Here is an 11,183-nt window from a genome sequence, read left to right as displayed (position 1 = left end):
TGGGGCGGGATGGGGCCCGTGGGGCGGGACGAGAGCCCATGGGGCAGAACATGGACCCGTGGGGCAGGATGGGGCCCGTGGGGTGGGACAGACGGCCATGGGGCAGGACGGAGCCCATGGGGGGTGGGATGGATGGCCATGGGGCAGGACAGGGGCCGTGGGGTGGGATGGATGGCCATGGGGCAGGACGGGGGCCTGTGGGGTGAGATGAGAGCCCATGGGGCAGGACGGGGACCCGTGGGGCAGGACAGACGGCCATGGGGTGGGATGGGGGCCTATGGGGTGGGACGGACAGCCATGGGGCAGGATGGGGGCCTGTGGGGTAGGACGGGGCCCGTGGGGAGGGACAGGAGCCCATGGGGCAGGACGAGAGCCCGTGGGATTGGACAGGAGCCTGTGGGGCCGGATGGGGCCCATGGGGCGGGACGGGTGGCCGTGGGGCCGGATGGGGCCCATGGGGCGGGACAGGAACCCGTGGGGGCAGGACAGGAGCCCATGGGGCAGGACAGGGGCCTGTGGGGCGGGACAGGAGCCCGTGGGGCAGGATGCGGCTTGTGGGGCACTGATGGGAGCCCATGGGGCAGGGCGGGCACCCACGGGGCTATGGGGCAGGGACGGGCACCCACAGAGGTTATGGGGCAGGGACAGCACCCATGGGGGCTGTGGGGCAGGGACGGGCACCTATGGGGCTGTAGGGCAGGGACGGGCACCCAAGAGGGCTGTGGGGCAGTGATAGGTGCTTAGGGGTCTATAGGGTGGGGAGAGGCCCCCCCCCCGGGGCTATAGGGCAGGGATGAGCACCCATAGGCGCCATGGGGCAGCAAAGGGCATCCTGGGGACTATGGGGCAGAGAAAGGCACCTGTGGGGGCTATGGGGCAGGGATGGGCACCCATAGGCACGGTAGGGCAGAGACGAGCACCCTCGGTGCCGTGGGGCAGGAACAAGCACCCAGAGGTGCCGTGGGGCAGGAACGAGCACCCACAATGCCATGGGGCAGGAACAAGTCTCCACGAGGCTTTGGGGCAGGCATGAGCCCCCAGAGGCGCCGCCGTGGGGCAGGAACGAGCACCCAGAGGCGCCATGGGGCAGGATCGAGCCCCCATGCCGCTTGCTATGGGGCAGGGCCGAGCCCCCATGCTGCCACCATGGGGCAGGAACGAGCACCCAGAGACGCCATGGGGCAGGATCGAGCCCCCATGCCACTGCTATGGGGCAGGGCCGAGCCCCCAGAGGCGCCGTGGGGCAGGAACGAGCCTCCAGAGGTGCCGTGGGGCAGGGCTGAGCCCCCATGCCGCTGCTATGGGGCAGGGCCAAGACCCCAGAGGCGCAGTGAGGCAGGGCCGAGCCCCCACGCCGCCGCTGTGGGGCAGGGCCGACCCCCAGAGACGCCATGGGGCAGGGTCAAGCCCCCACGCCGCCGCCATGGGGCAGGAACCAGCCCCCAGAGGCGCCATGGGGCAGGAACAAGCCTCCAGAGGCGCCGTGGGGCAGAGCCAAGCCCCCATGCCGCCGCTATGGGGCAGGGTCGAGCCCCCAGAGGCGCCGTGGGGCAGAGCCGAGCCCCCACGCCGCAGCCGTGGGGCAGGAACGAGCACCCACGCCGCCACCATGGGGCAGGAACCAGCCCCCAGAGGCGCCATGGGGCAGGAACAAGCCTCCAGAGGTGCCGTGGGGCAGAGCCAAGCCCCCATGCCGCCGCTATGGGGCAGGGTCGAGCCCCCAGAGGCGCCGTGGGGCAGAGCCAAGCCCCCATGCCGCCGCTATGGGGCAGGGCCGAGCCCCCGGAGGCGCCGTGGGGCAGGGCCGAGCCCCCATGCCGCTGCTATGGGGCAGGGCCGAGCCCCCAGAGGCGCCGTGGGGCAGGAACGAGCCTCCAGAGGCGCCGTGGGGCAGAGCCGAGCCCCCATGCCGCCGCTATGGGGCAGGGCCGAGCCCCCGGAGGCACCGTGGGGCAGGGCCGAGCCCCCATGCCGCCGCTATGGGGCAGAGCCGAGCCCCCAGAGGCGCCGTGGGGCAGGGCCGAGCCCCCATGCCGCCGCTATGGGGCAGGGCCGAGCCCCCAGAGGCGCCGTGGGGCAGAGCCGAGCCCCCATGCCGCCGCTATGGGGCAGGGCCGAGCCCCCAGAGGCGCCGTGGGGCAGGGCCGAGCCCCCACGCCGCAGCCGTGGGGCAGGGCCGAGCCCCCACGCCGCCACCACCGCCGCCGCAGCCTCAGCGCTCGGCGCCGCTCAGCGACCTGCGGGGAGGGAAAACCATGGGGGTGAGGCGTGGGGCGAGGCGTGGGGCGGCCCGGGGGGCGAGGCGTGGGGCGGCCCGGGGGGCGCGCGGCGGCGGTGGCGGCGGCTCACCCGGCGGCTGCTCCGGCGGCGGCTCCGGAGGCTCCGGCTCGGCGCTCCGGCTCGGGCGCAGGAAGGGCCGGAGGCTGCCGCGCACCGGCGAGCCGGCCCGGCCCGGCGCCACGTTGAAGGGCCACGGCGGCTCGAGCTCCTCGGCGAGGACTGCGGGGGGCGGAAATGGGGGGCAGAACCGGGGGGGGGGGCGGAAATTAGGGGGGCAGAAATGGGGGGGGGGGGCAGAAATTAGGGGGGCAGAAATAGGGGCAGCAGAAACGGAGGCGAGAAATGGGGGGAGAGAAACGAGGGGCAGAAATGGGGGGGCAGAAGCGAGGGGGGCAGAAATGGGGGGCAGAAACGGGGGTGTGAGAAATGGGGGGCAGAAACGGGGGGGCAGAAATGGGGGGAGCAGAAATGAAGGGCAGAAATGGGGGTGTGAGAAATGGGGGGCAGGAAAGGGGGGCAGAAATAGGGGCAGCAGAAACGGAGGCGAGAAATGGGGGGAGAGAAACGAGGGGCAGAAATGGGGGGGCAGAAGCGAGGGGGGCAGAAATGAGGGGCAGAAACGGGGGTGTGAGAAATGGGGGGCAGAACCGGGCGGGGGAATTAGGGGAGCAGAAATCAGGGGCAGAAATGGGGGGGAAGAAACAAGGGGGGCAGAAATGAGGGGGGCAGAAACGGAGGTATGAGAAATGTGGGGCAGAAACGGGGGGGCGGAAATGGGGGGCACAAACAAGGGGGGCAGAAATGGGGGCAGAAATGGGGGGAGCAGAAACGGAGCCAAGAAATGGGGGGAGAGAAACGAGGGGCAGAAATGGGGGGGCAGAAGTGAGGGGGGCAGAAACGGGGGGCCAGAAACGGGGTGGGGGTAGAACCAGGGGGGCAGAAACGAGGGGGGCAGAAGCGAAGGGGGCAGAAATGGGGCAGAAATGGGGGGGGCAGAAATGGGGGCAGAAGTGAGGAGGGGGCAGAAATGGGGCAGAAACAAGGGGGCAGAAATGGGGGGCAGAAATGGGGGGAGCAGAAACGAGCCAAGAAATGGGGGGAGAGAAATGAGGGGCAGAAATGGGGGGGCAGAAACGGGGTGGGGGTAGAACCAGGGGGGCAGAAACGAGGAGGGCAGAAGCGAAGGGGGCAGAAGTGAAGGGGGCAGAAATGGGGCAGAAATGGGGGGGGCAGAAATGGGGGGCAGAAACACGGGGGGGGGCAGAAACAGAGCCACGAAACGGAGGGGGCAGAAACGACGGGAGGGGGCAGGTTGGGGGGGAGGGGGAAGGGGGCAGCACCGCCGCCCCCCCCATCCCCCTACCCCACCCCACACTTTTGCCCCCCAACCCGCCCCCCCTCCCCCGCCCCCGATTTTGCCCCACTCACAGCGGCGCTCGGGCAGCGAGTAGGGCTTGACGGGCTCCTCGGGGCGCTTGGGGGGCGGGCGGCGCGCCGGCGCTGCGGGCCACGGCAGGGGGGCACAGGTTGGGGGGGCCGGGCGGGCGGCCCGCCCCACGGCGCGCCCCACGGCGCGCCCCACTCCCCCCCCCCCCCCAGCCCCACACCGCTCACCTTGCCAGTTGGCGAAAAACCCCTCGAAGATGACGAAGTTGTTCACCTTTCGGGATGGGGGCAAAAAAAAAAAGGGAAAAGAAAAACCTCACGCGCAAAGGAGGGTGGCGGCGGGTTGGGGGGGGGGGGCTGCATCGTGTGGGGCAGCCCCCCCCCCCAAAAAAAAAAATAATAAATAAATAAGAAAAGCAAAGGTACCTGCGGGATGGCGTCGGCGAGGCCGTAGTGCTTGCGGAGGAAGGCGAGGAGCTTCGCGGAGGGGCGGTCGACGGCCAGGCGCCGCGGCTCGGTGCGTTCGCTCTGCGCCGGGGGGGGGGGGGTTGTTTTGTTTTTTTTTTTTTTTGGGGGGGGGGACACACACCCCCAGGGACGGGCCACGCGGGGCGGTGACGCCGCGGGGGGTGTCCTGTGCGTGTGTCTCCCCCCCCCCCCGGGCCCCGGCACCTGCAGCATGTGCTGGAAGAGCTCCTTGCCGTAGCCGTGCCGCTGCAGCGACTCGTGCACGTAGAAGTCGAGGACGCAGAGCGGCTCCGCTTCGTTGTGGGTCCCGTCGCGGTCCTGTGGGGCGAGGGGGGGGGGGGTGGGGGGGGGGCGTCAGAAGGGCCCAGGCGTCCGGAACAACCCCTCCCCCCCCCCGCTACACCATCGCCACCCCGCTTTGAAGCACTCACCAGCAGGAAAAGCTTCTTGTAGCCCACCTTGAGGAAGCCGACCACGGCGCCTTTGGCAGCCCTGGAGGAGGGGGGGGGGGGGGGATTGGGGAGGGGGGGTCACCCGGACGCCTGGGCCCCCCCCCCCCCGCCGCCACCGCCAGCCCCGGCCCCGGCGCTCACCGGCGGCCCTCGGCGTCGCGCAGGATGTAGAGGACGTGGCGGTTGGTCTCCAGGCGGGCGGCGCTGGTCACGGGGGCCGGCAAGCCCTGGGCCTGGCCGGGGGGGGGGGGAATGTGGGGGGGGGGGGGCAAGGGGGGGTCAGGAGGTCAGGACCCCCGGGACGTCCCCCCCCAGCCCCCCAATCCCTCCCCTCGTATTTACCCCCCAAATTTGCCCCCCAAATTTGCCCCCCAAATTCGCCCTCCGTTCTCTCCTTCTCCCCCCCCCCCCCAAACCCGCCTCGGTTCGTCCCCGCTTTTACCCCCACCCCCTCGGTTTGCCCCCAAATTTGCCACCCCCCCCCCCCAACACGCTTTGCCCCCAAATTTCACCCCACGGATCTCTTCTCCCCCCCCCCCACCCCCACCCCGCCCTGGCCCAGTTTGTCCCCGTTTCGCCCCCGGTTTGGCCCCAATTTGCCTCTTCGCCACCCGATTCGCCCTCGTTTCACCCCCCCCCTTAGCTCTCATCCCCCCCCCCGCCCCGCTCTGCCCAGTTTGCCACCATTTCCCCCCACACACACGCACTGGTTTCTCCCCAGTTTCCTCCCGTTTGGCCCCTGGTTGCTCTGCTTTGCTCCCAGTTCCCTCCCCATTTGCTCCCATTTCCCCCCCCCTCCCCGCACACACACTTTGCCCCGTTTCCCCCAGTTTGCCCCCAGTTCCCTCCACGTCCGTCCCCTTTTCCCCCTCCAGTTGGCCCCATTTCCCTCCCAATTTGCCCCCAGCTCCCCAGTTTGCCCCCGGTTCCTCCCCATTTGCCCCCAGTTTGCCCCTAGTTCCCCCCCCCCACACACACACCCCGGTTGCTCCCCGTTTGCCCCCGTTCCCCCCCCCCCCCCATTTTCCCCATTTCCTCCCGGTTTTCCGTCTGCTTTTCCCCAGGTTGTCCCCAGTTCCTCCCAGTTCCTGCCGTTTGCCCCGTTTCCCCCCAGTTCCCACCCAGTTTCCCCTCAGTTCTTCCCAGTTCCCCCCATTTGCCCTCGTTGCCGCCAATTTGCTCCCGATTCCTCCGGTTTCCCCCCATTTCTCCCCATTGCCCTCGTTTCTCCCCAATTTGCCCCATTTTGCCCCTGTTTGCCCCGTTTCTTCCCAGTTGCCCCTGTTTCTCCCCAGGTTTTGGCCCATTTCTCCTCGTTTCACCCCAGGTTTTGGCCCTGTTTCTCCCCAGGTTTTGGCCCGTTTCTCCCCATTTCACCCCAGGTTTTGGCCCCGTTTCTCCCCGTTTTTTTGCCCTGTTTCTCCCCAGGCTTTGGCCCCGTTTCTCCCCGTTTTTTGCCCTGTTTCACCCCAGGTTTTGGCCCCGTTTCTCCCCATTTTTTTGCCCTGTTTCTCCCCAGGCTTTGGCCCCGGTTGGCCGTTTCTCCCCAGGATTTTGCCCCATTTCTCCCCAGGTTTTTGCCCCGTTTCTCCCCGTTTTTTTGCCCCGTTTCTCCTCAGGTTTTTGCCCCGTTTCTCCTTGGGTTTTTGCCCCGTTTCTCCCCGGTTTTTGCCCCGTTTCTCCTCGGGTTTTTGCCCCGTTTCTCCCCGGGTTTTTGCCCCGTTTCACCCCGTTTCACCCCGTTTCTCCCCACATTTTGGCCCCGTTTCTCCCCGTTTTTTTGCCCCGTTTCTCCTCGGGTTTTTGCCCCGTTTCTCCCCGGGTTTTTGCCCCGTTTCTCCTCGGGTTTTTGCCCCGTTTCTCCCCGGGTTTTTGCCCCGTCCCCCCCCAGGATTTGGCCCCGTTCCTCGCCCCCGGACCTTGGCCGAGGCCTTGCCCAGCTCGTCGATGACCGTCCTCAGCTGCTGCTCCAGGTCCCCCCTGGGCCGTGGGGACACCGCGCTGGCCCCCCCCCCCCCCGGAGCCGCTTCCCAGCATGCCCCGGGGGGGGGGGCGCAACGGGCCCCCCATTTCCCAGCATGCCCCGGGGCACCCCCTCTTTCCCATCATGCCCCGGGGCACAGGCAATAGCCACCCTTCGCTTCCCAGCATGCCCTGGGGTGGCAGCTATGGGCACCCCCCCCATTACCCAGCATGCCCTGGGGCAGGGGTGTGTGTGTGTGGGGGGGGGGGGTCCCCCTGCTTCCCAGCATGCCCCGGGGCAGGGGCAATGGTCCTCATTTCCCAGCATGCCCTGGGGCAGAGGCAATGGTCTCCTGTTTCCCATCATGCCCTGGGGCAGGGGCCCTGATCCTTGTTTCCCATCATGCCCCGGGACAGGGGCAGTAGTTCTTGTTTCCCATCATGCTCTGGGACAGGGGCAATGGTCCTTGTTTCCCAGCATGCCCTGGGGCAGGGACAATGAGCACCCCCCCACACACCATTTCCCAGCATGCCCTGGGGCAGGGGGCCATGGTCCTTGTTTCCCATCATGCTCTGGGCTGTGGTGGGGGAGCAATGGTCCCTGTTTCCCAGCATGCCCTGGGGCAGGGGGCCATGGTCCTTGTTTCCCATCATGCTCTGGGCTGTGGTGGGGGAGCAATGGTCCCTGTTTCCCAGCATGCCCTGGGGCAGGGGGCCATGGTCCTTGTTTCCCATCATGCTCTGGGCTGTGGTGGGGGAGCAATGGTCCCTGTTTCCCATCATGCCCTGGGGCAGGGGGGGCATGGTCCCTGTTTCCCATCATGCCCCGGGGCAGGGGGGGCATGGTCCTTGTTTCCCATCATGCCCTGGGGCAGGGGCAATGGTCCCTGTTTCCCATCATGCTCTGGGGCAGGGGCAATGGTCCCTGTTTCCCATCATGCCCCGGGGCAGGGGGCCATGGTCCCTGTTTCCCATCATGCCCTGGGGCAGGGGCAATGTTCCCTGTTTCCCATCATGCCCTGGGGCAGGGGCAATGGTCCTTGTTTCCCATCATGCCCCGGGGCAGGGACAATGAGCACCCCCCCCATTTCCCAGCATGCTCCCCGGCAAATACCCTTTGTTTCCCAGCATGCTCTGGGGCACCCCCCCACACACACACACACGTTTCCCAGCATGCCCCGGGACGAGCACACCGGCCCCGCCGTTTCCCAGTATGCCCCGCGGCCGCCCCCTCCCCCACCCTTCCCCCAACCCCTCGCGGCCGCCGCCGCCGCCCCGCCCCAGCGTGCCCCGCGCCCCGGCCCCGCCCCCCGTTGCCGGGGCTACCGGTGGGCGGGCCCGCGGCGCCCGGCGGGCCGCAGGTGCTGGTCCACGACGGTGAAGCGCTCGCCCAGCACCGCCGCCACGTCGAACGGGAACTCCATGGCCGCCGCCGCCGCCGCCGCCGCGGCGACCGGCCCCGCGCCGCCCTCCGCTGGCGGCCGCCCAGGCCCCGCCCCTAGCAACCAAACCCCGCCCCTGGCAACAGGCCCCGCCCCCCCCCGCGACCACCTCCTTCCCACCGCGGGGAAGGGGAGGTCACCCCTAGCAACGAAACCCCGCCCCTAGCAACAGAGCCTCCCCCCCCCGCCCTTAGCGACCGCCGCGCCCCTAGCAACGGGCCGCGCCCCCCCTGCTGACCGCCCCTAGCAACAGAGCCGCCTCTTCGCCTCTGCCCCTAGCAACAGGCCCCGCCCCTAGCAACAGGACACTCTCCTAGCAACCGCCCCCCCTCCCTGCCCCTAGCAACCAGCCCCTCACAGGGCCCGCCCCTAGCAACCAGGTGCCCTCCCTGTTCCTAGCAACAGCGGCCGCTCCTAGCAACCACCCCTCCCCACACACCACCCCTAGCAACCGGTGGATGTCCCTAGCAACCAGACCCCCATGCTGCTCCTCGGGACTGCGGCTGCCCCTAGCAACCAGCCCCTCCTCATCCTCCACCACCCCTAGCAACCAGCCCTGTCCCCACCCTTAGCAACCAGGCCTCTAGCAACCAGGCCTCCTTCCCCTAGCAACGGGCCCTCCCAGCAGTGAAGCATCATGGGAAAGTGTCACCCACCCTTCCCCGAAGGCATCGGGGCAGAAGAGCCAACTACCAACCACCGCTCCCACCCCAGGGCATCATGGGACACAGTGGCCTTGCCCTACTGCATCATGGGAAGCCTGCCGCCACGCTTCCCACCCCACAGCATGCTGGGAGACGGGTCCCATGTTCCCCTAGCCCAGGCCACAGCGGCCATTTTGGCTATGCGGCGGCCATTTTGGCTACACGGCGGCCATTCTGGAAGCCCCGGTTTCCCCTTTCCAGAGCAGGGCAAGCAACGTGACAAAGAACCAGGCCAGCACCCGCTTTATTCGCCCGCCCTGGGGAAGGGGCTGCGGGGCAGGGGGCCGCCCCGCTAGGCCGGCGGCCCGTCCTCCTTGAGGTAGCCCTGGTAGATGCGGCGGAGGCGGGCGACGGCGGTGGCGGGGGGCTGGCGCCACTCGTACCACGGGTACCAGGGGGCCCCGCGTTGCAGCTCGGGCGCCGGCGGCGTCTTGCTCACCGCCGGGTGCCGGTTGCTGTAGTCCTCCCGCGGCGCCGCCACGTAGGGCACCCGCAGCCACAGCAGCCCTGCGGGGAGAAGCGACGGGGGCGGTGAGGGGGCCCCACGGGGGCCGGCTAGCACGCCCCGCTCCTCCCTTCTTCTCCGCTCACCGTGGTCCTGCGCCTGCTCGACGGCTTTCGTCAGGTTTTTGTGCTGCTTCATGCAGATACCTGCAAAGAACGGATGGTGAGAGCGGCAGCCAGGGCACCCCGCGGCGCCCAAGGGTGCTGGCCTCACCCGTGTACGTGGGGTGGTAGACAACACCCGAGTGGGGGCAGATGAACTGGTCCAGGAGCTTGACGTTCTGCGGGGAGGAAGAGGAGCAGGTGAGCGAGCGGCGAAGGATCATCCTCTGCCCCCGCCTTCCTCCCTTCCCCAAACTCACTCGGAAATCTAGGAAGAGGTTGCGGTCGCGGCAGATGGGACAGGGGTTTCCAACCGGCTTGCCCTTGCGCTGGGGCGAGAGAGACGGCGTCAGGGTCTCCGCCCGCACTGGCCGCCCGCCCGTCCTCGGCGGCGGCACCCGCCTCTCGCCGGCCGGAGGGTGCCGGCGCCGCTCACCAAACAGGCCTTGCGCGTCTTCTGCGGCGGGATGGCGCCTTTGTGGTTGCGCCGGTAGCCGAACCAGACGGGTTTGTCGCCGTACGTCGCCTCGTACTCTGCAAGGGAGAAGATGGGGAGGGGGAGCGGGCCGTGGTGGGGGCCCAGGAGTTCGGGCAGCCGTCCCCGCCCCGCTTTAAGCCGATTCAGCATTAATTTAGGAAAGCGTCCGAGCGTACCTTCGCTCTCCAGGTACTCCCAGGGCTTGTCCTGGTAGCGCGAGGCGGTGTCAAAGGCCGGCGGCTCCGCGGGGCCGGCGGGCGCCGCGTCGGCGCTGCAGGCTCGGGCCGAGGCGCCCGGGGTCACCTGGGGACGAGCGGTCAGAGGCGTCCCCCCACCCCCACCCCGAGGCGCCGCGGTGAGTCAGCGGCGTTCCCACCCACCATCCGCTTCCTGGGAAGCCGGCTACACCCAGGGCGGGGTGACACCGGCTACACCCGAAGCGAGGTGACGCGTCCCCACCCCGGCCACGATGTCGCCGGAGCAGGTACAGTGCCCGTCGCGGTGATGCCGCTGAGGGACGGCGTTGCATCAGGCGGAAAGCACGCCCCAAAGTACAGCGCGCAGCGAGGCCTGAGGTAACAGTGACGTCACTGCAATCACAGTGACGTCACTGCAATCACAGTGACGTCACTGTAGTGACGTCACCGCAGCGACATCACAACAAAAAAGCACATCACGCCCAATCCCTTCTAGAGACCAAATGCAGCCAGTGACGTCACACCCAAAGACTCCCAACCACGTGACATCACGGCAGAGAGGAGCCCGCCGCGCCCTGACGTCACCGAGCGCCCCCACCCCCGCAGCGTGACATCACCAGAGCACGTGGGCAGTGCGCAGCCGCCACCAGCGCAGCCCCGAGGGCCCGGCGCGCCCCGGCCGCCCCCCCCTTCCCCGGGTTCCCTCCGCCTCACCTGGGCCCACAGCGGCCGCCGGGCCCGCACCGGGCCGCGCAGGCTGCCCGCCGCCCCCCGCAGCAGCGCCACGCTCCTGGCCAGCGCCATCTTGCCGCTCGGCCGCGCCGGCGCAGAGCCCGCCCCGCGGCGGGCGGAGCATGTGAGCCGCCATCTTGCCGTACGGAAAGGTCAAAGCTCACGCGTGACTTCTGCTTTTGAAACAGCCATATTTTTTAAAGAAAAAGCTGTTTTCCTAGCACGAAGCTCCACGCAGTCCTCGAGGCAATCAGCGGGAAGACCCGGGGGATATTGTGGCGGGAGGCCGCAGTGCGCCTGCGCTAAGCGGCCGTTTACCCCCCCCCCCCGGCCTCGCGCAGGCGCAGTCGGCGGCTCCCGCAATAAAAACTGCGCCACACGGTGAAGGACAATAGCGGGCGGCGGCCGCGCCTGCGCAGTGCGGCGGCGAGCGTGCGCCTGCGCAATGAGGCGGCGGCGGACCCGCGCCTGCGCAG

The 11,183-nt window shown here is 68.9% G+C and overlaps 3 protein-coding genes across 3 annotated transcripts in view; all 3 read right to left on the bottom strand.

The window, feature by feature from the left end:
* The window catches only part of LOC134152841 (uncharacterized), a 3,278-nt gene extending 1,126 nt beyond the window's left edge, over positions 1-2,152 (bottom strand). Inside the window, exon 1 of the mRNA XM_062598532.1 lies at positions 3-2,152. Coding sequence (XP_062454516.1) covers positions 3-456 — 454 coding nt within the window. The 5' untranslated portion in view covers positions 457-2,152. The remainder of the gene's footprint in view (positions 1-2) is intronic.
* Positions 2,153-2,210: 58 nt separating this feature from the next.
* ATAT1 (alpha tubulin acetyltransferase 1) lies at positions 2,211-7,997 on the bottom strand. The gene is made up of 10 exons (XM_062598621.1): positions 7,875-7,997; positions 6,506-6,566; positions 4,728-4,819; positions 4,566-4,626; positions 4,339-4,452; positions 4,093-4,194; positions 3,895-3,940; positions 3,709-3,780; positions 2,350-2,499; positions 2,211-2,237 (listed from the first exon to the last, which is right to left on the bottom strand). Exons 1-10 carry the CDS (start codon positions 7,970-7,972, stop codon positions 2,230-2,232), a joined length of 804 nt encoding a protein of 267 aa, XP_062454605.1. The 5' UTR covers positions 7,973-7,997; the 3' UTR covers positions 2,211-2,229.
* Positions 7,998-8,911: 914 nt separating this feature from the next.
* On the bottom strand, positions 8,912-11,042 carry MRPS18B (mitochondrial ribosomal protein S18B). Its single transcript, XM_062598623.1, has 7 exons — positions 10,690-11,042; positions 9,955-10,081; positions 9,737-9,834; positions 9,561-9,629; positions 9,413-9,479; positions 9,286-9,345; positions 8,912-9,201 (listed from the first exon to the last, which is right to left on the bottom strand). The coding sequence occupies exons 1-7, from the start codon at positions 10,777-10,779 to the stop codon at positions 8,987-8,989; spliced, it is 726 nt and encodes a 241-aa protein (XP_062454607.1). The 5' UTR covers positions 10,780-11,042; the 3' UTR covers positions 8,912-8,986.
* Between the last annotated feature and the right edge of the window lie 141 nt (positions 11,043-11,183).

This window comes from Rhea pennata, chromosome 34, assembly GCF_028389875.1.
Source record: "Rhea pennata isolate bPtePen1 chromosome 34, bPtePen1.pri, whole genome shotgun sequence".
In the NCBI taxonomy this organism is placed as follows: domain Eukaryota; kingdom Metazoa; phylum Chordata; class Aves; order Rheiformes; family Rheidae; genus Rhea; species Rhea pennata.
The sequence above is the reverse complement of the archived record's forward strand: the minus strand, read 5'-3'. Positions and strand labels throughout refer to the sequence as shown.